At 37.5% G+C, this 27118-nt stretch overlaps 1 protein-coding gene and 1 long non-coding RNA gene across 3 annotated transcripts in view; both read left to right on the forward strand.

The window, feature by feature from the left end:
- Window positions 1–22326, forward strand: part of zbtb16b (zinc finger and BTB domain containing 16b) — a 53980-nt gene extending 31654 nt beyond the window's left edge. For both annotated transcript variants that reach the window (XM_089121315.1, XM_039670908.2), the window contains exons 5-7: window positions 11337–11507; window positions 17689–17856; window positions 19808–22326. In XM_089121315.1, the coding sequence (XP_088977441.1) occupies window positions 11337–11507; window positions 17689–17856; window positions 19808–20037 (569 nt within the window). In that variant the 3' untranslated portion in view covers window positions 20038–22326. The remainder of the gene's footprint in view (window positions 1–11336; window positions 11508–17688; window positions 17857–19807) is intronic.
- Window positions 22327–23195: 869 nt separating this feature from the next.
- Window positions 23196–26117, forward strand: LOC120478986 (uncharacterized). The gene is made up of 2 exons (XR_005622794.2): window positions 23196–25547; window positions 25669–26117. It is a non-coding gene; the product is annotated as an uncharacterized LOC120478986 (long non-coding RNA).
- Window positions 26118–27118: the final 1001 nt, after the last annotated feature.

Genomic DNA, 27118 nt, shown 5'->3' on the forward strand with positions numbered 1-27118 from the left:
GGGTTATATTTAGTCAAATGCATTTGAGCTCATGTGCCTCTGATACATTTTAAAGGAATCGTTTCGAACGGCTTCGAATGATAACGCACATGTTTTCCTCGGATACGCGCACACCACGGCTCGTTTCAAACACATATGACCGTCTTTGTTCCGAGAGAAATGCGAAATGTGAATTTTTGAAGAATGTCCTGGTCGCTCTTTTCCAAGTAATGAAAATCAATGGAGACTGGAGCTTTTAAACTTCATATGGGGCATATAAAGTTCATTGCAACTCTTTTGAAGTCATATGATAGCTTTGTGGGAAGATAAGAAATTAATTTGTAATTCACTGAGAATCTTCCCCACCGTTGAAGTTGGTAAGTGAATCACTGAGTCTGAAAATACAAGAATCAGACATCTGATAACAACTTAAAGGGATAGTTCACTTTGAAATTAATTTTTGATATGTTTAGCTTACCTCAAGGGCATCCAAGATGTAGGTGTCTTTGTTTTCGCAGTATTTTCAATTTTGATATTTTTTATATTCTAACTGTTCGTGTCTATCAGTCATATAATGGAGGTCTATGGGGTCCACCTCAAAGAGCATGCACAGAGAAGTCCAAATTAAACATGATTTAATGACTCGTAAATGTAAGTACACATTGATGGCCTAAGACACGAAACAAGGGGTTTGTGTGAGAAAACGAACAGTATTTATATAGTTTTTACCTCTTGTAATCACAGCCACATCCAAGTGATCTGAGGGCGCGGGCGCTTTGTGGCTGTGATTACAAGAGGTAAAAACTATATAAATACCGCTTGTTTCATGTCTTAGGCCATCAATGTGTACTTACATTTACGAGTCATTAAATCATGTTTAATTTGGACTTGTCTGTGCATGCTCTTTGGGGTGGTGACCATAGACCTGCATTATACGATTGACAGACAAGGACGATTTGACCTAAATATATCAAAACTGAAACTACTGCTGGAACAAAGACACTTAAATCTTGGATGCTCTTGAGGTAAGCTAAAACATATCAAAAATTAATTTCAAAGTGAACAATCCCTTTAATAATTTGTTCCCTCAATTTATTGATTTGGAAACAAATCGCTTCAACATGGCCACGATTTACATAAAATGAGGGAACGAATTCTTAATTTATGACCACCATAAATATAATATTTTTCAGTTTACCATGTGCGGGCCTCTGTCATTGTTGATAGATTATTGTCTAAAATGTTTTTGTCATTTGTCAAAATCATTCTTCTCGAGTTCTCTGACTCAACAATTCCGTAAAAATATCTAAAAACAAACAAATTAAATATCCAAGGCATCTTTCTTTCTTGTTTAGTGCTATGAGACACCAAAACAATGCTAAAAATGTCGCGTTTTTATGTGGCCTAAGTAAATTTTTGAAAAATGATTTTGTCCTATAATAAAGATGTTATTTTTCATTTTCACTGATACAGACTTCTTTCTACCATGACCCGGCTGTAAGCAAACAGGTGATTTCACCAAGTTCAACCTGTTCCTGGACCAATATCTTTGTTGATCTTGGAACAACATTCCAATCAACCAATCATAATTGAGAGAAAAGTTTACAGTTCATGTCAAATTTCGGCTTAGGTGCTTTAGATCAGTGTTATTCCCATTTCATTTCCCTGTGATTTTAGGGAAATTTCATGGGTAGGGTTATTTTAGACAGGAATGTTGTTCCAGGAACAACAAAATATGTTGACCCAGGAGCGAAATCACGGTGACCAGCTAAACAGGTTGCACCCCCCACTGGCTCAGATGAGACTGATTGTCTCAGTGGTGCTGCAGATTTCCCAGCATGCCCCTTCATCACACAGTGACTAATTCCTATTGTGCTATAACTTCAATGCAGGGAGATGAAGTTCTTTCTGCCCGTCAGGAGGCAGAATGAAATGCTACTGGCATCACGGGGTGTCCACAGTTTTTTCCTAAGTCGCTCATTGTTTGGAAAAACACATATTCACGTGCACCGCTCCGGCTGTGATTCCTCTCTCCGTGAGATTCCACAAGCCGAGAGAGTCGGAGCAGCAGGATTTCTATATTGTCTGTGTCTCTATTCAAAAGTTAGTGCTGGTAGATGAAGTAGTTAGTATGTAATTAGATTCTGGAGATGTTTGCAGAGACCTTTAAGATGAGCTGAATTAAATAAATTGCTGTCTTTTTGTGTTGTTTACAATGTAAATAGGCTGAATCTCAGTGTGGGAATTTTTTTGATAGACTGAGGGGGGGTTGAACAAAAAGAAGTGACTTGTTAGTGAATGCTGGGATTATCCTGAAACACTTCAACTCTCTTCTAGTTGCTTGGAGACATGGGTATTTGATTTTTATGTAATGAATCAATTAAATTAAAATTAATACTTCACTGATCCATCTTGATATAGATACCCGAGATTCATCCGTTCTCACTCTCAAAAACCAACCTGACTCCCTCCAAATGGCTACAAAAGAACCAGGATTTCACAATATGTCTGTGTCTTTATCAGAAAGAACCTACTGTTCATTGAATTAGCTCAGAACAGGTGAATCTACCCAGTTTGTTCTGAGATAAAGAGATTAGATGTATTTGTTGTGCCTGTTTGCATAACTGTCATGTTTACATCTCCTTCTCACAGTGGTCTTTTTTAGCAAACATTGCTACAAAGATGCTTTCTATTCACTTCTGTTTTGTTCTGTCCAGGAAATATCCAGGTCACATTAGACTGTGTAAAAAGTCGAATTATTCTCATTAGATTTATATATTGTGGTAATACAAATATTTTAAAGGCAGTAAACAAATATTACCATGATTTATGTATACAATTTATTTTATATACAAAAAAAAGTAGAATAAAATAATAAAAACTTTGTTACTAATATTATAAAATATTTGATTCACTCTTAGAAAAAAGGGTTCATTGGGGTTAAGCATAGGGTTCTATACTCAACTCCAAAGATCCTTTTATGTTAAAAAAGGACCATTTGGCACAAACGTTCTTTATATATATGTTTATTAAACTGTTGTAGTAACTTAATATCACACTTTAATCATGCTGATTTTTGGAGGAGTAAAACTGAAATGGCACTCTTCGTGTGACATTGATTAACTTGAATGTTGTGATCATTCCCATGCATTCATAAATACATTTTAGGGTCTTGATGTTTGTCAATAATATGAAATATTTAATCCGGAAAGGACAAAACAAATGACAATGAATGAACCCAAAAGGTTCCATATAGAACCTTTTTCCTGGTTAAAAAGAACCCTAAAGGGTTCTGTATAGAACCTTTAGGGGTTCCAAATACGTAGAGAACCTTTAAAGGTTCTTTATAGAACCTTTTCTTCTAAGAGTGTACTACTTAAAGGGATACTCCACTTTTTTTGGAAATAGGCTAATTTTACCACTCTCCCAGAGTTAAACAGTTGGGTTTTACCGTTTTTGAATGGTAAAATTTGTCAGCCGATTTTTAGAAAAATATCAGTAACCAGATATTTTCTGGTCTCATTGACTTCCATAGTATATATTTTTTTCCTACTATGGAAATCAATGAGACCAGAAACTGTCTGGTTACTGATATTCTTCTAAATATCAAAAAATTGGCTGAATGGATTCGAAAACGGTAAAACCCAACTGTTTAACTCTGGGAGAGTGGTAAAATGAGCCTATTTCCAAAAAAAAGTGGAGTATCCCTTTAAATTAGGGGACAATATATGCATAAAATTATAAAATGAATTACATTTTGCATTACAGTAATACAATTTTTTCTGCTACATTAGCCTACTGTGTTAATAATTTTGAGTCACATGTACTTAACTGTCATGAAAGGATTGCAAACTGTGGCTTGAAATACGGTTGAGATACTGTCGTCATTAAAAGATTTCATAAGATAAACCAATGTGGTGTTGTCTTGTTATGGAATGTGATTTTCAGAATTAGTTTCATTAGTGCCGTTTCGTACATTGAACATGCTGTTTCTTTTGGAATTGTTTTCTGAATTCTTCCAATAGCAGAGTTTTAAATTCCTTCCTCTTCCTAGAATGTTACACAAACCTGCTTCTGATTCCAAGAAAAGTTGGGTGTTCTCGCACTCTGCGTACTAGCACTGTGGGAATTGGATTAAGTCTCTGGCCTTTATTCTAATTCAGAACTTTGTAGTCATCGGATGTCAAGGGGTCAACTGACCAGTGTGAAAGGCAAATCCACTCTCTATTGTACAGTGAGGGGCCGGAGAAGAGTTTCCCTTCAGCTGCCGTCCCTCTTCAGCCTGGGAAAAATGGGGGAGGCAGCATGTCAATTAGGAATTAATTTTCTACCGTTCTCTGAAACGATCTCATGCGACTTTTAAAACAAGGCTTAATTGGCAGGACAATCAAATTAGGGGTGAGAAACAGTCGTTTGTGTCAATACATCATGAGGTGTATTGATTTATAGACTGATAAAAGACAAAAACATATGGCCCTTTGTACACTAGTTTAATAGGCTGCGTGATCCACTCCAGTTGTTTTACATTTGATGTACTTCTTTAATTAGCCATAGTATTAAAATGCTAAATCATCCTGTAATATCATTAAATTCTGTCTTAATGTGGACAGCAATATAAAGCATTCTTGATTCTCATTAGACAGAAACAGTAATGAGGTCAGATGCAAAAAATGTATAAATGTTGCTCATTAAGATGGTTCAGACAGAAGCGTGACTCACAGCTACGGGTTTATGTGTGTGAACCGTGCTGTCGGATGGGGTCATTTGAGGATTCCTTCTGCGCCATGAGTTGTTGTTACAGAGTGCGCCCCCTGCTGGCCTTGGGTCCGTGACTCGTAACAAATGCCACCTCTTACACAAAACAGAAAACATTCCTTAATACACATGCCATCTTACAAAACAAATAAATGCATAAAAAATATTAGATTTTCACCCGTTGACAGACAGTTGATGCGTCTGACATTCTTACAGTGCATGTGTTTCTGTAATGTGTTGTTATTTTATAGCTTTTCATAGGCCATGAATTGTTGGCAGGGGCGAGGAAAAAAACGAAACCAAGGTCATCCATCTGAAAAGATCTTTATAGTTGAGGCCTACATTGATCACCCTTCTTTTAAAGTGTATAAATCAAAATGTTCACTTCCTCGCAGGTTTGAACCTTTTTCGGTCCTCTGTCCTCCATGAAGTGTTGTGAAAGGAGAGGCTTGTTCTGAATGAATACTGGCATTCTATAGTGCTGTACACTTCTCTCTTTCTCATACATATGCATTTTTCTGTGAAACCTTTAGCACTGTATTGGATTTTAGAAGGTTCTTTCACCTTTACGTATGTTTATATAATTCCCAAACCACGTATTTTTTGTTTTCTTTCTCAAACCTCTTCAATTAAGCTCCATTCGCTGAATCTCACACACTCGAGATGATAAAAACACATGTGAAGCATATTCCCATTCAGGCAGAGTGAACTGTAATGTGGTCCTGCAAGTATTTCCATGCGTCGATATTCAGATCGTTTTCCTCCAGCTATTTATTAATTGGCCAGTAATTGTGTGCGATTCAACTCTTTAATGATTAACCGGGCACCTCTGACAGCAGAAAAAGGTAAGACACAATCCGGCGTGTCGTGTCTTAATGAGGGACTGCTGAGAGACTTTTGTGCTGCGGAAAAGCCACCTCAGCAGCGGTGCACTTTAAAAGCCAGAGTCACACAGATTAGCCGAGTAAGAGGTGGACCTGTGGACGTGGAAACAATAGAGCAGGTCATTCATACTCTAAGCCTGATTGTCCCCTCACTGTCCAGATGGCCTGCCGAATAAATTATACCAGTAGGTACAATGCATTCCAGTGAGGGGCTTTAGGCACAACTGTTTGTAGAGTCACACAGGGCTTTTTTCCCCTGTCCTAACGATTATTAACAAGTACGAGCGGTCAGCGGTTTGTCGTTTGTAAATGAAATCCTTGAGAAAGTGAGGGGGGGCGATGGTAACGACAAACGAACGGTCACGTGAATAATATTGCAATGTACAATAGAAACTGAGAGGTTTTGGAGATTTCTGCTATTATTTCGAAATATTTTAAATCGGATTTATTTTAAAATACATCAATTACATGACAGCCTTGACATGACAAGATTTACGGCTTGACACGCAATTGTTAAGCGTGTCATTAGCATTGTAATGTAATTGTAATTAGCATTGTAAGCTGAATTATTAGATATTACATATGCTACCATTCAAATGTTTGGGGTCCGTGAGAAATTAATTATTTTGTTTAGCAAGAATGGATTGAAGTAATTAAAAGAGTAAAAATATGTAAAAGATGTAAAAAAAAATATATATTTTTAATTTTCTGTAATTCATCAAAGTTTCCAGAAAAAAATGCATCACAAACTCAACACAAATATTAAGCAGCACATCTGTTTTCAACATTGATAATAAGCATCAGCATATTAGTATGACTTCTGCAAGATCATGTGACACTTAAGATTAGAGTAATGATGCTGAAAATTCAGCTCTGACATCAGGAATAAATTACATGATTACAACAGCTATTTATATTGTAATAAAATTTCACAATATTACTGTTTTTATAGGGTTTTGTATTTATTAAAAAAAACACTTTACCATCCACAAATTTTTAAATGCTTGAATAAATATCAATTTTATTATTACATTATTATGTTATGGAAAACATGTTGTTTAAAATGAAATATAATGATTTAGTAATCACTTTGTCATTCAGAACAGTTCTGCATTTCTGTTTTCAGATACATAATTATCTTGAAAAAATGAAATAACAGGTATAGATACACACATAAATGTGATGCGATCTAGGAAAACCTGTCGGATGTCACACTTGAACATTTTCAATAAAGTCTAAAAATAGATTGAATGTCAGTTTATTGTCAAATTTGGGTTTTCAATCAATTATTATTCTATAACATCATTTATCATCTCTGAAAAATTCACTAGATTGGTGGAGAAAAATTGCGATTTATAGTGGCAAGCTGAAAAGACGTGTCTTTCTCTTTAAGAACACGTGAGGAGCAAAAAAAACAAAACAATTATTTGTCCTTCTCTTTACACTACAAAGACAGTTTTACCTATCAAAATAAACCACATAACAGAATAAAGGTCCCGCTAGTCCTGTGTAAACTACAACGGCATGCAAGTTTTTATTTATTTATTTTTATCCAGCGTTATCGTATGGTGTGATGCGGAGCACAAGAGAACAACAGAGTTTGAAGCTGCTCGTTTAAAAGACCTTGCTCGCTCCTCAATCGTCCAATTTCAAAACGGGTTTTCACAGGATGAAATCTATCTAATCTATGATAGTTACTAAAATATGTGATATGAAAAAAGGCAATAAAAAGCAGGACATGAGAGTTATTTAAACCCGTTTTTCTCAAAATTCAGTTTCTGAAAATCATAGCGATCAGCCGACTTCAGATAACCACATGTGTAATACTGTATGTGGTGGGCTTTCCCAAATCGCATCACATATACTTGTTTCCCCCCATCTGTTGTAAGGGGTTCGAATATAGAGTCAATGAGTGTCCGTGAAGTAAAGATGTCAGAAATTAGGTCACATACTCTTGAATCTAGCATCTGCCATTGAAATGATGGGAATGCCAATACCAGGTATACCAGACCGGCTCGAGCCGAACTGTGGCAGAGAGGGGACATTATTTACATTAGCGTTCATTTTGAGCCAACAGAGTCATTCCAAGGATGATGTGTTTATCCTGTTCTTGAGACGCATGTTTGTTTCTCGAATTTGCAATCCATGTTAGTAAATCGCATTCGGTTCAGAATCATGGCAGAGTTATATTTGCTGGTGAGCTTGCAAGCCAGAGGGATAAATGTGTTTACTCTTGAAGTATTTGTCCCCTCCAAACGAAATGAAACTCCAGCTTTGACAGCTCCCCCCTCTCTGTGTGTGAATCATCTGTATCTGATCTCCCTGCACTAATTCCAATTTAATTGCCTGTTGCCTGCAGGCTCCTCAATAGTGGTAACAAATGGTTTGATTTTGTAGTCCTCATCAGGCAGCATTTTAAATGCAGCACTCTAACCCCACTCGAATGCCAATGAAGGCACCGAACAGCGTCGTGTTTACTAATGCTCGTCCCCCCCACCCCCCCGCGCTCCTCGTCTCTGTTCCTCTCATATCTGATTAAAGGGGATTTGTACGTATCGGCGAGATGCAAGCATCCTCTCTCTCCATTGTAAACTATATGGGCCAGAACAGGCGGTCTCGGCTTCTTGTGTATTTTCGTTTTAAGAGGCGAAGATGTTCTTCGCTGGATAACGCCGTTTAATCTATTTGAACAAAGTTTTGACATTAAAGTGCAGGTCTGATGTGGGAAGATGGCTCTGGCTCTCCATGTGAAATAGGACCCGGTACTATGTATGAATTTTTAAAGCGTGCTTTATGATTAATGTGTTATCTTCATTAATTCTACATAAGCAGGGCTAAAGGAATAGACACCAGACAAAAGCTCCATATCTAGACCAAATGGTTAATAGATGGTTTCCTCGAGTTTTTCTTTAATTGTTGATTGCCATTACAATTGTTCATGTTTAACGTTAACCCTAAGTATTAAACTAACTCATCCTGGAGCATTTGAATTCATTTTTTGGTAGAATTACGTGAAAGAGTGATCTGAACCATGTCTGTTGATCTAAATATCATAGAAGCTTGGTGACTGGCCAAAAAATAACCACCTAGCAACACCCTGACAACCATCCAGAACACCCTATCATCAAGGCAAACAAAATTTCACTGTTTGTGATATTATTTACATCCAAACAAGCCACCCAAATTAAACTTTCCCTTTATATTCCATCCTTTTTTCATCTCTGATGATATCCCGTATCGTGTGATAGCATTCAATATATTTGTCTTAAATCTACACTGTGTGATTTTTACCCCCATCTAGCGGTGAAAATGTATATGACCATCCAGTGAATATTAGTTTCTTTTCCTCTCCTAAGTCCTACGGTGGCCAATGTAGTCCAAGATTAACATGGCTTCCAGTTCGACCTCGTCCATGAGTGTTAACTCAAACGTAAACGCGAAAGGCGAAGCTTGAATTAACGGGTATGTCCCTCTTTGGCTAATGTACTTTCAAGATGGAGGGGCAACATGGCGACCGACATTAGAACCCCTTACCCGTATGTATTTTCAATGGCATATTATACACTCACGAGAATACTTTATTACTTGAACAAAGTAAATATACATGAATGAGCACATATATTTTTGAAAGAAGTAAGTGTTTTTAGCTAAGAATAAACTAAAAGAGTTACACAGTGTAGCTTTAATTATGTTTTACTAAGCTTTTGTTTTTGATTTAAAAATACTAAGACAAAGATGTAAAAGTATTTTCATGAATGATTACCCATATTGAAAACTGAAATACTTGATTTTTTTTAAAGAGGTGTCTCACAAAAGCTGCATGCATTTATTTGATCAAAATGCAGAAACAAACAGTAATATTTTAAAATATTATTACAATTTAAAATAGCTGTTTAATATTTTAATATATGTTTTCTGTAATTTATTCCTTTGATGGCAAAGTTCAATTTTCAAAGTTCAGTGCCTTCAGAAATCATTCTAATATGCTGATATGCAGCTCAAAAATATTTCTTATAATTATCAGTGTTAAACGCAGTTTTGCTGCTAAATTTTATTGTGGAAACCGTGATAGATTTCAGAACAGAAAAATTATATCATATAATATTTTACTTTGTTTTATCACAAAACTTGTGTTAAGACTAAATTCCTCTGGTGTGACTGTATGTTTGTTTGCATTGCAATTCATTAAATAATTCCAATTCCAATTCAGAACCTTGTTAGCCTAGCTTGATAGCATTGCAATTCATATTCCAACTGAATCGAAAGTGAGACGATTGTTAAATTGTATATTTTGCCCAACCCTTCTGTCTTTGTGTTAGGAAACACATTTTTGCAGGAGTAGCTGGTGACACACCTCTCTCTGCTGTTGTATGTCTCATTGAGGTGTACTGTGGGTAATGGGCAGCTCTGGAGCGCCACTAACAGCAGCTGCCGAGGAGAGCCGAGTCTCTGATACTCACTTTGAGAGAGGAGCTGGCTCCATTAACAGCCCTATTCACCCGGCTTAAGCTACTCTGTCAGCCACTTCAGAACCATTAAAGCTCTGCTGGGAGCTAGACACAGACGAACGAGGGAGACAGAAGGAGAGAAGAATGAGGAAAAATAGAAGCAGGGGATGCTCTCAGTGGAACTGAGTGATGGTATAAATAGTTGGAGTTGTAGAGGTAAATTATTCCTAAAGACATTAAACAGTAGTGAAGCTAAGCTCCCTCTCTCTCTTGCCCTCGTGCTTTCTTTTTCTTTACCACAGTCGCCTCGTATATTTATGCCTGTGCTGGATTGCCTCGGTTTTTGTTTTGTTTTTTCTTCTTTTTCTGAAAAAGGCTGACAACACAAATATCTGTTATGTGTCTGATATAATGAAGCTCAAGAATGTGTCATCATTCTCCAGCATTCACAGCGAGATTTGCCTTGAATGTTTTTCTTCTGCCTTTTTCGTGAGCCTCGGAGCTGCTGTGGCTTCCAAAAGAACTTTTGTTTTCAGCATAACAGTCTGAGAGGACAGCTGACCTGAAAAAATGTTCACGAATTTCTAATAATATTAAATATTAATAAAGATTTTTAAAAATAGTGTTTATTTTATTCCTGATTAATGACATTACATTTGATTTATTTGATCGTTCTTTATCATATTCCCTATTTTTTTCACCTTTGTCAAAAAAGTTTTCATTGGTGAATATCCTCTCCCGGCCCCTAAATGGTCCTTCGTAATTGATGTCGGCCCTTAAACTTTTAAAGAATGGAAATAGCAGACATCAGGCAACTTGTCTGAGTACATTTACACAAAACTCACATTACAGACGAGCTGTCGGTGAAGTGTAGAGGGTCATTTTTTGTGTGTCTGAAGCACTAATGCTTTTTTTTTTTTTTTTACTCTGAGCTCTTTCGTAGATGCTGATTGATTGAGTGAGAAGTCAATCCCAGCCTGCTGTTCACGAACCCACCACTGGGCATTCACAAAGATTTTAAATTAGGGACAGCTTTACTTGAAAGATTCATTATTGATTGGCCATAGATACTGAAAGCACTGTTTCTGTTGTGGAGAGAAGACAAACTAAGGCAATACGTCTAAGTCTCTTTTACTCCATCCGTTATGAAACATATGGACTTATTCATTCATTTTGCCACATTGTCCTTAGCTACAAAATGGATTAAGTCCTAATTCTGCATTCTCTGCTTTACTCCTAAACCCCATCTTGTTTTGTCTTTTTTCTTAAGGCTCAGATATGGCAGTGTTTTGCCTTCTGTGTGGGAAGCGTTTCCAGACCCAGAAGGCTTTGCAGCAGCACATGGAGATTCACGCCGGCATGCGCAGCTACATCTGCAGCGAGTGTGAACGCACTTTCCCGAGCCACACGGCGCTCAAACGCCATCTCCGCTCACACACAGGTGAGCTTTACCTGAACATCACTCACATCGCCGATATCTGAGTCATCTAAAAGCACATTAACGACTTCACACCTCTGTGTAATGCAGAAAAGGGCAAGTGGGCCACTAGCTTTAAAAAGAGTTCAGAAGGAGCATGTTCCCATAGTCTTGCTAAGGTTATATAAACCTCCTACTTGTCCTCAGACAAGCCAGGTGAATATCGACAGAGTAGGGTACATATTATCACATTTATGCCCAAGAACCACACACCTGGGCGGGAAGCAGCCTAATTTCTGCATCAACAAGAAAAGTCAATGCTAACGCTAAAGACAATGCTATCATGACCGTTATACAACAAACTGAGTGATAACTTACTCTAACAATGGCTAAACTTATCTTTTGGATAAAGATTCAATGCCAAGAACATATCAAACTTAATCATACAGTGACTTCTTCCAGCATTGAAACTTGTAAACAAAACTTTATCTCCCTACAGTCTGTGGGCGGCCCATCTGAGGTTTTCTGACAGTCTTTTGTCTCTCACTCTACCTCACATCCCCCTTTCTCTCGACAGTTTCCTTCAGGGTAACTTCACTTTTTTTGGAAATAGGCTTACACTCCCCCAGAGTTAAACAGTTGGGTTTTACCATTTTCAAATGCATTCAGCCGATTTTCTGATATTTAGAAGAATATCAGTAACCAGACAGTTTCTGGTCTCATTGACTTCCATAGTAGGAAAAAAATATACTATGGAAGTCAATGAGACCAGAAACTGTCTTGTTACTGATATTCTTCTAAATATCGGAAAATCGGCTGAATGCATTCGAAAACGGTAAAACCCAACTGTTTAACTCTGGGGGAGTGGTAAAATGAGCCTATTTCCAAAAAAAGTGGAGTATCCCTTTAAGTCAAACCCCTCCATTTTCTTTGTTTACCATTCTACATTATCAAATGATCCGAAATTGACAACAAAAATTGCAATTGAATTATGAGGTTGGGAGAGGTGTTGAGAAACTCTTATCATTGCAACAGGTAGGATTGCAATACATGAATATAAATGTGCTCCTCCAAACAATAGTTAGAAACTCAGTAAAAATAAATCAACATCCATTAAATTTAGTTAGACTACTAGTATCATTGTGTATAAGCATGTTTTATACAGTTATCTCTGTTCTGATCTGTAAGGTTAACTGTGAACAGAAAGAGCACAAAATGGACCTGCTCCATTTGCTTGCAAGAGTGCATCTTACTCTTGCTTTCGTTCTCTCTGTCTGACCTGAAATACCAGTAAGATTGTCAGAGACAGTTGAAGTCTAGACTCAACATGTAAATTTTTGATAAGACAGGCCAGAAATGAAGCGAGGTTTTTTTGTTTTTTTTAAAGAGGCATTAAGTATGCGCTCCATCTCGCCACAGACCGCCGGGTACATGGTTTTTCCAGAACAACATCTGAAAGGACATTTCAACACTCCTAACGGAGTCTGAGTAAATGTCAACTACTATAGCTATTTCACCAAGCAAAATCTGCTTGTCTTTACTGGAATTGCAGCATTTTTAAACAAACAACAACTGTGCATAAACTGTGTAAGCGCAATTAATTCAGATATTTTTTGTGTTTTAATTTAGACAACATATCAAGTGTATAATAAGTGGTTCAATAATACAATAGCTGTTCACAGAGGAAATTTTTATTTTTGAAAGGTTGGAACTTTCAAAACTAGGGACACGTCTCAGGTGCACTTGATTAAACAAATGTAGTCTCAGGACATCACTAAATTCTTTCTTCTTAATGAAATCAGTTTTCTTATTTCTTTCTGTTTTTATGTTTAATTATGGATAAATTGAGAATTATGGTTAATTTATGTTTGAATTGCTGACTTGGACTCAATTTGGTCTTTAATCAATCATGCTAATGTATCTACAGTACAAGAAACAAGTAATAATTAGTCTTTCCTTTGGGGGTCTATAAGAGGTCTGAATTCACATCTTTGCCCACTAGGCTACATGGTCACCAGTTTATGTTGTGTTTTGGATGCTAGACTATGGTAGTGTCATTACCAGGCCTCCTAACTAGTTAAATCAGCATGCCTGCCTTAGTCAAAACCATTGTCATAAAAAAGCATGCTGGTTAACCAACAACAAAAGATATTGGTCCACCAACACTAACCAGAATAAATCATATTAATCTTATAGTAATATAGTAGCATACTTTTAGGATGTAATAACAAAATCATAACCAATAAATACAAAATGACCTAACATAAGGGGTAGGTGGACACCTGACGACATCTACCTGTGTATTTCCTATGATCCGCATTGTATTTACAATGTGAGGGGCAAATCAAACAATGGGGTCCGTGCATCTCCCGTTGCTCTTCTCTTTATTCTGAACATGCAGCCTGTTCTCATTAATATGCCATTCCTGTTCGCTCTCCATTTCACTGCCAGACCATTTGCAGACAGTGGCGGCTGTCTATGTTCACAGCTGTGTTTGATGGTACGGAGCACAAAGCTCACATTGCTTATGGCACAGACAGTCTCTGCAGGTCGGTCGGCCTCGACTTTCGAGCCATTTTGTCAGACAGGGCAAAGCTTATTCAATATTTAAGAATGTAAAATTCACTCCTTTTTATTTTATTAGGCACCTGTCCTGAAGTGAATAACCTGTAACGTGCCGGCATCAATAATCACTTTAATGTGTATTGACGGTCCATTTAACTTGTATGCCATTGTGAGCACAACAATAGACACGGAAACAATGAAGCTGATACCTGTGGATATTTTCTTCCGACGGGTAGTTGATGCCAGTGACTCGTTCAGAATGCGCACGCAGTAGAAGGGGTTAGCGCATTAGCATGCCTGTGGTGTTGTGAGTCTGGCCTGCCTGCTGCCCGCCTCTGGGCAATTAACTTTAATGACAGACAGGCTGGAGGGCTTTCAGAAGGTGCATCGGATAAGTTGATACAGATGCATAAAGACTGCCACTCTATCTATCATCTCATATCTGTTCGCTAGGGATCTCATCTGTCCCAGCCTGATTTTATGTTTTTTTTCTCTCAGCCCAAATAGAAACCCATTCATCTCAGCCAGAAGTGTATTTGAATGTGAATGGCGGGCCGTGATTGGCTTAGAGAACGTGCTCTGGGAATTTCCGCATTGTCTCTTAAGAGGAGGGTTTAAGTCGGAGCATGACGGAACATAACAAGAAATGCAATTTATTCCTGGGCACGGTTAACACTTGGACAGGGAGATAATGAAGAGCATAGGTCGCCGCCGATGACTTTAAAGCCACGCCGCTCGGGCTGAAATGTATTAAATATTACGAGCGTTATATGCCGCTGCTGTCTGAGGAAATGATATGAGGGGCTGTTAGTCAGAGCGAGAAAGCAATTAGTAATCGGCCGACGTTCGAAATCACCACATATCAGACACGTACTGATCACTGACATTAGAAAAGCCAGTGGCGAGAAATGTGCTGGATTATTCCCTTTCAGCACCTTTTGATGTTTGCTCGATATTAATAACGGTGCAAGCTGCATCAATACATGTGAAATATATAAAAATAACAGTTCTTTGTGATCACTGTGGAAATGTTAGTCTTGTTGTTTAATATGGATTGACTGAAAAATCCAGGTCATTCTAGACTAAGGTGGTCAACTAGTTCAAGCTATGTTTTCAAGCATTGTTAACCAGCTCTAAGGGGTCAACCTTGGTCCCCTGTCAGTGAGTCGACCAAACCAATTTGGAAGAACTGATGACCATCTTCAACCAGCATAGAAACCATGTACAAATAGGGCCGGGTATTGATATTTGATTAAATTCCAGTATGAAGCTCTTGATTTGATTCAGTGTTGATAATATTAATTATTAAAAAAAAATGTATATTTTTCATATAAAAACCTTCAACTTAAATGAAATAACTGAAATAAATTAAGTTGAATTTGAAGTACTAAAATTATTAAAACAAAAACTGAAATAAAAATTAATTTAAGCTAAATAGAAATCAAATAAAATCATATACAATTACTAAAATGAAAATAAAAGCTAATTCAAAATATTTATAAATGTATAATAGCATGCAAATAATGTTAAAATAATACTAATTTGATTTGATAAGTTCCAATCCATATGGGTCTTATTTAAGCTTATAGCATGGTCTGTCTAAATACTCGATTCTGATTGGCTGTAAGGTGTAATAAAACCATTTAATGCACATGTCAGTTTAGGCCACGTTTACACAAAGCCGGGTATTTAGCTAAACAAATATTTTTCCCCTCTCCGTTTTCAAAAATAACATCGTTCACACACCCGCATAAATACGCCGTTGAGCGCCATCATAACTATGCCAAACCTATTGGCGGCAGTGTAGGGGGTAAGGATAAAGCCATGCAAGCCAATCAAAATCCTCAGAATCGACAAGAGAGAACCTAAAACGCTGTTTCTCCCAGTTCACACGACAATACATAACCGGCGTTTTCAGAAATCTCCACTTTGGCCGGAGTTTTTAGAAATAATCGTTTTCTGTGATAAAAACGTATCAACGCTGCCCTGCGACTTTTATTATTAAAGGAGTAGTTCACTTTTAAAAAACCTTTTGCTCATAATTTACTCACCCTCATGTCATCTAAGATGTCCATGTCATTCTTTCTTCAGTCGAAAAGAAACTAAGGTTTTTGATGAAAACATTCCAGGTTTTTTCTCCATATTATGGACTTCAATGGGAACCAAACGGTTCAAGGTCCAAAAGACAGTTTCAGTGCAAACTGTTCAAAGGGCTTTAAACGATTCCAGACAATGAACTAGGGTCTTATCAAGTGAAACGATCACTCATTTAAAAAAACAACAACAAAGTTTAAGTTTTATAGGCTCAAATGGTCGCCTTGCTCTGTTCTGTGATGCGCGTTCGTGACTCTCCTTTTCGAACTCGTTTTTTTTTTCAAAATGAACGAATCTTTTCCCGAGTCAACTCGTTCATTTCGTTCATTAAATGAACAAAATGACATGAAAAAAGATTTGTTCATTTTGATAAACGAGTACGAACAGGAGAGTCACGAACGTGCGTGACACAACAGAGCAAGGCGACTATTTGAGCTTATAAAACTTAAACTTTTTTTTTTTTTTTTCGCTTGATGAGACCCTTATTCATTGTCTGGAATCGTTTAAAGCCCTTTGAACAGTTTGCAGTTTGCACTGAAACTGTCTTTTGGACCTTGAACCGTTTGGTTCCCATTGAAGTCCATTATATGGAGAAAAATCCTGGAATGTTTTCATCAAAAACCTTAATTTCTTTTCGACTGCAGAAAGAAGGACATGGATATCTTGGATGACATGGGGGTGAGTAAATTATCAGCAAAAAGTTTTTTTTAAAAGTGAACTACTCCTTTAAAAGTAGTTTCGCTGATGAATCGCTACATTATATTTCTCAGCAACGAAGGGGTTACATCGCTATTTTGGAATAATTAAACTCACAGCTTCAATGTTAATAGAGAGAGAGACTGAAAAGACACAGGTACTCATCTCTCTCTCTCTCTCTCTCTCTCTCTCTCTCTCTCTCTCTCTCTCTCGATAATTAATTCAAAATAAATGCTATAATTCATCCATTCAAATAAATGTAATCTTATTGCACTCCTTAATCTCCTCGTCTGATTCAAAGCAAACAGAATGCTACATCTAACAAGCCGTAACTGACGAAAATAACCGTCAATTTTACCCTTCAGGTCAAATATTACACTGCAAATATCAATAAAAGCTTTAAGTTGTCATTGGAGGCAAATTACCCCGGTATAAGCGCGATAATCCACGGCTAACTGTGCATTAAACGATTTGAATGCACTCTGCGGAGCCAACCTCTTCGTGTCGAGATTCTGTGTGTGTGTGTTTGATGGACACTTTACCATCCCATGAGCCCATGTGGAGAGGATTTGTGAATGCCAGGGAAGCTACACAACTGATGACATTCATATACTACACACATACATACTATATGAACATACATTTTTAATGGTCTTGATGTAATAGGTCAAGAGAGAATGCGAGTCATACATAACACCACACTGGTCTTGTGTTTTACGTGTTTTATTTATTCCCTGTAGTGGTGCTAGAAACCATGAAAAAAAATGTGTAAAATGATTGTTTTTAAAAAAACGAACTTTCCTTAATTAAAACAGGTGAACGAATGAGTCATTGTCTCTCTGCACGACAGGTGACCACCCGTTTGAGTGCGAGTTCTGCGGGAGCTGCTTCCGCGACGAGAGCACACTGAAGGGTCACAAGCGCATCCACACCGGAGAGAAGCCTTATGAATGTAACGGCTGCGGAAAGAGGTTCAGCCTCAAGCACCAGCTGGAGACCCACTACCGTGTCCACACAGGTCAGACACTTTCATTCCAAACGTTTCAGAGCAATTCACCTCAACTTCCCAGCCCTGCGGTCCAGCTGATGACTGCTTCACTTTACATGTGATTTCAAAAGCCGTAGAAGCTCACAGGTTAATAGTCACACACTGACCTGCTCTTCCAGCATGGAGATATTTGACCCTGCGTGGTGCCTTCAAGCTAATATGATATAAGAAAACAGCCTTGTAAAATGATAAATGAATTGTATTACATTTTGAGGCCCCAGTTTTACGCTGAAGAATTCAGATCTTGACATTTTCAGGTCCACGCTAGATTAAATTCCTTGTATCTATTTTGTTCGGTCATGGTCTCACTGCGGTGGCATATTAAATCTTTCAGCTGAGCTGGAATTACAGGCTGATTGCTGTTGCTCTCTGGCCCTCAATAAGGCAGCTGCTAAAGCAAACCTATCAGGAGGCCTGTCAAATAATTGCTGTCTTTGTGTCAAGCGGGGCTGCAGACACGAGACTGGACAGGTGAAGATAACAAGAGCAGAAACTCTCAGCTGAAAGGCCACTGCTCCTTCACACAACCAGCCGGAGAATCACTGACATTTACCCTTGCTGTCAATGGCCGATCAATACTCTGTTTGCTCTGCTCAGTGACAGGCAGCACACCCACAGATCTGTTGTTCCCGTCTTGGACACCAGGTGGCATCTTAAAGGAGTAGTTCACTTTTTAAAAAACTTTTGCTGATCATTTACTCACCCTTATATCATCCAAGATGTCCATGTCATTCTATCTTCAGTCGAAAAGAAATGAAGATTTTTTTTCCCATATAATGGACTTCAATGGTCTCCAAGAGTTTCAAGGTCCAAATGAGAGTTTCAGTGCAGCTTCAAAGGGCGATTTCAGACGATGAATAAGGGTCTTATCTAGCGAAAAGATCGGTCATTTAAAAAATAAATAAAAAAGTTTAAGTTTTATAGGCACAAATGCTCGCCTTGCTCTGTTCTGTGCTGCGCATTCGTGACTCTCCTGTTCGAACTCGCTTATCAAAATGAACGAATCTTTTTTCGAGTCATTTCATTCATTCAACGAACAAAATTAACGAAATGACTCGAAAAAAGATTCGTTCATTTTCGTTCCGAGTTCATCTAAAGTCCCAGCCATCATTTTCTTTTCCTGAATATTTTCCAAAAAGTGTTTTCAAGATAAAAAAGTATGTATTAGAAATATCATCAATTATTTTAAATAAAAGGTCAAATTCTCGGATTTTTTTAGAGACCCATTATTGACCTTGAGAAGAAAGAAATAGCACACATAATAAACAATTAAAAAAATGCATGTGCAATTTCATTTTAAAGTTTCAGTAATATTGTTGCTTTAGTCATTTTTATTATTTTATATATATATATATATATATATATATATATATATATTCAGTTTTAGTTATTTTAATAATTCATAAATGTATACATTAAATCAAAATTGACATTTTTTTATGGAATATTGCCATATTTATTATAAATGGTTTATCCGGTCACATCCTTATTTGTTATATTATATCCTTATAGTATATCCTTATTATATATTATTATGGGACCAGCTGTCACTCGTATGAGATCGACCAATAGCAAACTACAACGATCCAATCAATTCCCCATTGACAAAATCAAGTCCCATCCTACATTTTTTTCCTGTTCGAGAAGCCGTTTCACTCAGGTGTACGTCACAATAGGGAATAAAAGCTTCCGTTTCATGTCGACTTTTTAAACTAAACGCAAATGAGAAATGCTGAAATAAAGTACGTTTAAGGTCTTTTTATATTTTGATAATAATTACCCTGGAATACATTCATGGATCCAGACATCTATCACATTATGGAAGTAAAATGCATTGTGATGCTGACTTTAATCAACACAGCTGTTTCTGTCATTTACACGTTATTGGTGGTTTGAAACGTTCTGTACTTGTTCTCCACAGGTGAGAAGCCATTTGAGTGCAAGCTGTGCCACCAGCGCTCACGGGACTACTCCGCCATGATCAAACACCTGCGTACCCACAACGGCGCTTCGCCCTACCAGTGCACCATCTGCCAGGAGTACTGCCCCAGCCTCTCATCCATGCAGAAGCACATGAAGGCCCACAAGCCCGAGGACGTGCCCCCAGACTGGAGGATAGAGAAGACGTACCTGTACCTCTGCTACGTGTGAGACGGAGCCGCAAAAAGGAACGGAAAAATGGCAAGATGCGCCCAAGGACAATTCACCTGAAGGTTTGCTTTTGGTCCAGGCCAAAGACAGTAGGGCGCGTGGTCAAACTGATGAAATGTGATGTGGAGTTTTTTTTGACGTTTTGTTTGTGATATGCATTTGTGCACATTTTTAGGATGTAACTGCACTCAAAAATGTTTATGAAATGTGATGAGCGATAAAGGGATCGTGAATTATCAGAAAGTGTTAGTACAGTCCACCACGAGTATCCGTGTGTCTGCATTCCAACCTGTTGATTGGAAAAAATTCACTGCATGGTCATACTTGTTTTATTCGGATGGATGAAACCCATAAGCCATAGATTTTCAAACCCTATAAAATCACTTGTGTTGATGTTTAGAGGTGGGGCATATCATAGGGATCATCCAGTAGGCTTTAGTTACATCACAAGCATGATTTTAAATGGTCAAGGTCTGTTAAGGCAGGTATACTTATTTTCTGTTGTGCGCGCAAGAAAGAAACGTTTGGGGCGCGAAGACACAAAAACTGGGCTGCACGTGACTGTGTGGATGCCCGCGGACCCTCCTCATGGCAAAAATTACGTCACACGGACAATACGCGAACAGTTGCAGAGCGCGCGCGGCCGAAGTATACTTTGAGCTTTAAATGTCAACGTTTGGGGCTACGCTAGCAACCTCTCAAAGCTAACAGAAAGCCTCAAATTTAGATTCCTGGTGATCTTAACAGAGCTATTCTGAGTCAAATAAAAACATGGACCAAAGCTTAAAACTCGATACACGATCAAATAGAGGAGCTAAACACTAGCAGATGAAATTATGTCCTTTTTAGTAAATTGCTCCCTTAAGGTCATTATTAGGCTTTCTAGTCCTCAATTTTAGTGATTTTTTTTTTAATATAAGTACATGTGAGGAAATGAACAGGGTTGGACCCATTAGTCATTTTCTTTAAAGCGTAATAAAGTGCTTAACAAAACAGCTTTTCTCAGAGGTACATCCAAATTATGCTGCCAAGCAACCGTTGTGGATGTTGTTCAGGGACATTTATTCAACCTTAAATAACTACACTGTGCACTTTCAGAGTTTCAGAGGCCCTTTTTTGTTGTTTTCAGCACTACAGAGAGGTTATTCCATGTAATTTGCTTTCATTTCAGTCTCTTTCGCACCAAATAAAACAGTATGAGAGTCGATTGCATTTTTACGTTCACATGGTAACATTTTGCTATTGCAGGCATTTTAGTCTAATGGATTAAATCATAAATCAGTTTATGAATTAAAAAGAGATTATTTTTTAGAAACAAATACCGAAATGCAGTATATGTTTCTGTAGACATGTCAATATATGTTTTGCTTAAGATACTTAGCTAGTTAGCTAGCCGTTATTTGTTGAATTCTGTCATCTCTGTTCAAACGTTTTACTTGAATTGCCTAATTTTGTTACCTCACATGCTAGATTTTGTACTAGTCTTTGTTTCTCATTTCCTGCTGAGCTGCTAAAAACCGCACAATGCAACAGAATTCATCGGTATCAGAAAAACACATCATCAGACCCACACGGAATCCAAGAGATCCGAGACATTGAGCAGAATTAGAATGGCCGTTCACAACGTTCTATATATTGCGTTACATTTGCGTTGTATACATTTAGCAGACGCTTTTACCCAAAATGACATTGTATTCAAGGCATACATTCTCTCAGTGCAGTATATATTTCTGCTGCCCCTTATGTGTTTATTTTTTGATTAAGCGGCAATGGATTTAGTTGGAGATAAGACTGTAGCTCTTTACATTTAAAACATTTTACAATGTTTAAATGTATTCCACACTATTGGAGTATTTTCCAAAAAATCTGTGGAATAATCTGTGGAAATTTATAAGGCAATTTGTAACTATTTTACGTTTTGTTGAATTGATGGCTAATTCGTATTGAATTTGTAAGATCTCATTTGTTTTAGTACGATCTGTTTATGGCCAACGGCCGGATTTAGGGTGGACCTTAATGCTTAAGTTCTTCTAAAAATTTACTGAACGAATCACATTGTACGAATTCATACAAAATCACCACTTAGGCCGTGTGTCCACCAAATCGTTTTTAGCCAGCTGAAAACGCCAGACGCTCTGCTGAAGACGCCATGCTTTTGGCGCTTGAGAGTGTTTTTGGCAGCGCAGCGTTTTTCCGTTGAGACGTTTCGTTGCTATGATACAGAATATCCGCAACATACTTTACTTGTGACTGATTTCGCAGATAATTTGTTTCATACTAAAAAACTAATTTTTCATCCATTTTGTTCGGTTAGCTCTGCTGGTTGATGTCAGTGTACAGAAAGAATGTTGTGACAGTTGGTTGGTGTGGTTTAGTCCTGCCCCTTCTCCACTGTGATTGGATGGCTGGGTAAAAAGTGACAGTGATGAGCGCTGCCTTTTATCCAAAGTTGAACATTTTTCAACTCCCGGCAACCAGTAAAAAACGCTGGGCGCTCGGCGCGAAAAAAACGCTCAGCGTCTCGTTACGCCGCCTTCACACTGGCAGTTGAAATCAGCTCCGTAATACGCAATACGTTCCCAACGGACGTCGTACTACACAGTGAAAAGCCTCGGACGCGGGTAGAACAAAAATGGCGGAGAGATTAAAGTTTGATTCTGTCAGTTCTGTATGATCTCTCTGATTAGGGTTATGCTGCGTGAGGAAAGTTGCTCAGGACGTTGACATGTCAGGTCGGCTAAAAAATTTGATATAGTGGTCAATAGTTCAATGTCTACTTCAATTTAATTGTATTAACTGCCCTTATAAACGTTAGAAAGTCATGAAAATAAAAAATGACATCACAACTTATCGTTATAAAATCAATATTTATTTTATTAAAAGTTAATAATTCAGGTTTGTTTATCAGTACCATAGCAACGGTCAACTTCCGCTGGAATTGTCGGATAGGAACCGTCCGTAGCTTTTCGCAAGAGTTCAAATTTTTGAACGCATCCGGATGACCAACGGACACGATTTTCTTCGCACCGCACTCGGTCGGACCCGTTTCGGACCCATTCGCATGCGGTCTGCGAATCTCCATAGGAAATGAATGACTTCCGGTCGTTTCGCAGCCGCATCGGAGCTGATTTCAACTGCCAGTGTGAAGGCGGCGTTACGTTCATGGTGTTTAAAAAAACGTTTAAAAAAAAACATACGCCAGGCGTGTGGAAAATCACTTTGGTGGACACATGGCCTTGGTCACCTCAAAATCACACAGCATAAAATAGTTGTTTTCTCATGAGGTCGGGTTGGAAATCCCAACACAATCTCATGACAATTCGTAACTATTTTCATTTTATTCGTAATCTCATTTGTATTTTATGTACGATCTTTTACACCACAGTGATGGTTATATTTAGGTTTGGGTTTTTATGTTTCCTTACAAATCACATTGTACGAGTTCATATGTAATCGACCGTACGAATCACATCGTACAAATTAAAACAAACTCACCACCTCATAATACAGTTACGTTTTCTCATTAGCTCGGGTTAGAAATACCAACACAATCCCATGGCAACTATTTTATGTTTAATTCGTAATAACACTTGCATGGTTTCGTACGATCTGGTTACCACCCCATTGATGGTTTTGTTTAGGGGTGGGGTTTGGGCTTTATGCTTAACTTTTTTGGTCCCACTATATATTAAGTGACTTTAAGTACTATGTACTTACATTGAAATGAATAATTTGATACAATAGACTTATGGTGTACATACATGTTTTTACATTGTAGCCTACTTATATTTAAAACATACCGGCATGTAATTACAGCTTTAACTAATTTATGTAATTACATCTGTAATTACACAGCTGACCCATCCCTTATACTTAAACCTACCCATACCACCACACCTGTCCCTAACCTTACCCGCATCACACCTCAATAGCAGCAAAAGTGTTTTACAATACAACATGAGCACAATAACTACATTGTACTTATTTTTCAATGTAAGTACATAATACTTAAAGCCACTTAATATAAAGTGGGACCCATTTTTTTTTTACATTACCTTACAAATCACATCGTACAAATTCATACGTAATCACCATCTCGTAAAATATGAATCAACGTGATCCCTATTTTCATGTGAGGACGAACATGTTTCACCAAAGCAGATTTCGCAACACGAGTTGGACATGCAAATTCGCAGAGTTTGAAAGTGTTTTTTTTTTGTGTGGGTGGAGCTTCATCGCTACATTGTTAACACAATGGACAAGCTCCCTCCCCCCCTCCAAAAAAATTAGCTAATGTGACCACACCTTACATGCGGATTCCGTTTGGGTCTGTGCATTATTCAGTGGTATTTTAGCGTTAAGCGTACTACAAGTGTGCATATCTTGTCTCTCGGCCATCTGTTTCAGGACTACCGTCTCGGTTTTGCACTAAAGCAAAAGCACACTTTTGTTTTGCTTGTAACTAGCATTTTCATTTACACCCACTCTCATTTTTCCATTCGCTTAAAAAAAATCCTGGTTCATTCGTCATTATATTTACACTCCTTATAATGAAACATAATCAGACTGAAAGAGATGCATACATTCTAGATAATTTTAGAATAGCATTGAAAAAATGTTTAGTTAGTAGATTCTTGAGGGGATAAACTTGAAACAATGTGAATAAAAATGATCTTTTTATGTGAAAATTATTCAAGCGGTAAGTCATCAGAGATGCGATACTGATGCGTGCAGTTACGTGGGGATATTCGCTAGAGAAAACAAACGAATAGGTGATTTTCTGTGAAAATAAATCTCTCGACAAGAGCCAAACGCGGCACTTTGATAAGGGAATATGTTGTATTTTTGTACGGGGTATTGTGCGACCCTTGTTCTTTTGTTCATTTTTAGTGAGGCGAATATTTTTACAGTATCTTTTGCATTTGTGCTTGTTCTTGATTTGAGTGGAAAATTGTTTTCTTGTGCTTATTTTACAATGTTAAACATACAAGTAGTAGATGTTTGTAAAAACATATTGTAGTCATTGCTGCTGGGTGTCAGTTCATATGATGATAATGATGATGATGATGATTCCACATTTTAAGTATAAAATGACATTGAGTGAACTAATGCCAAGAGTTTTAGGTCTACGACAAGCGTCAAGGAGCACAAGCGACGTGTAAGACGTGAAAAGTAAAGCTGTATCTGTGTGTTTGTATTGTGTTCACCGATCACTGTAAGATTAGAGTCACCTATAAGGTCTGTACTGGTCCTCGTGTGTGCAGTGTGAGTCAATGTGGTCGATTTATTCAGTGTTAAATACATGCACCGAGAGGTGCTGTCACAGACACCCTGTAAATGATTTGAAACATCTTCTGCCCTTTGTATTTGTGTCTTTATGCAAAGTCACCTTGATATGAACTGTGCTCTTAGGCAATCGGGGATGCCTTCACTTTACCCACAGAACAACAGAAATGTCGATTTCAGGATAAACACCCTACTTTCTCCGTCTTTATGGACACTGTGTTTAGGTTGGTAAACCCTTTCAGCTACTTTTTTTCAGTCATCACAAGCAATAAATCTACAGGTCAGCATGTAAGTGAAAACTTGGCATCCCTGCCACTGTATCACTGTGTTTTACTTTGCTTTCAGACAGGAAGTAGCCATGTCACTCAGTGCTCCCATATTTGTGCCATTGTTACACAAATTAATACTCGGACTGAGGATCCACGTGGGACCAAACGGCCATTTCGCTCCATTTGCCTTGTTCTAGTGACAAGACCGTGTTCTTGGTGTCGAAATGGTTTTGCATTCGTCATGTTTTACTTTTTTGTATTGTCTACCTCAGCACCAGTTCTTTGTGTAACTTTTAAAAGGTGCCCAATTATTGTTACTTTGTTTTGTGCTTAAATTTTGTATTATAGCCTTGTAGGGTTTTTGTTCTTCTTCTTTATTTCAGCATAGAGATGCTGTTTTGAAGCACTGTGTGGTGTTTTTGATGCTGCAGATAGAGGTGTAGATTCATTTCCCCTTCTCTATGTGGGTTCAGACACATCTCTGTATATGTCAGTGTTCGAAAATAAACTTGTAAACAGAAATGCCATGCGATTGAGAGGGGTTTTTTTTCCCACCGTTCTAAGCTTTCTGTGTGAGAATTGTGTGAGGGGGATGATATGATCATTTTTGTTTGACTAGAGCGCTAGTGTCGGCATGTTGGGCTTTTATGTGGCGATTGAGTCCTCTAGTGGCAGAAACCAACCTTGACTTGCCCATCTAAAGCAATTTGTCAATAGATAGCAAGATCATTTAAATAACACAAATGTGACTTACTGTATATGAAAGATGATAGATAGATTAAGAAATTAAATGAATCCACAACAACAAAGTTTCCCATTAGGACCTGAAAGTGCAAGTGACCCTTAGAAATATGGAACATTGTGTAGTCCCATAAGTATTATTAGGCAAAAATGTGTTTTGTGTTGTAAGAACTATTATGCATGTTAGATAAATTAAAAATGAAACTTACAAATAACCCTGTTAAATTGTTCTAAGAAAAACTGTGAATTAATTGAGCTGTTTATTTAATGTTCATTACAAATGGAAAATAATAAAACTCACACAATTGTAATCCGTATTAAGAAAAATGTTTAACTGTTAAAAAAATTACAGACCTAAAATGAAAAAATAATAATAAGGCAGCTCAAATTGTTACTCTGACCTCTAGAAATGTTTACATTCAGGCAATATATATATATATATATATATATATATATATATATATATATATATATATATAAACATTATTATCATGATTTACAATCACAGGGATCAAAGTCTGATTAACTGATTAACACTGATAACTTACAATATATGTGCAGTCTAGGGATTTCTAAAATTAACTATGAATGCAATTATTGCTTTTGATTAATTAAAACATTGTATGAATATATAAAGCAAAAAAAACTACTCTTTTTTTTTTGATTCTCTAAATAGTGTAAATATCTTGCTGTTTACCTGTGGAATGGCTTTAAATCCTTAGTGGCTCATTAGGTTTGATGAAAGTAATTAAAACTGCCATTCATTATTTAAACAAACCCTCTAT

Source organism: Pimephales promelas, chromosome 16 (assembly GCF_988280905.1).
Source record: "Pimephales promelas chromosome 16, fPimPro1.hap1.1, whole genome shotgun sequence".
Lineage (NCBI taxonomy): Eukaryota > Metazoa > Chordata > Actinopteri > Cypriniformes > Leuciscidae > Pimephales > Pimephales promelas.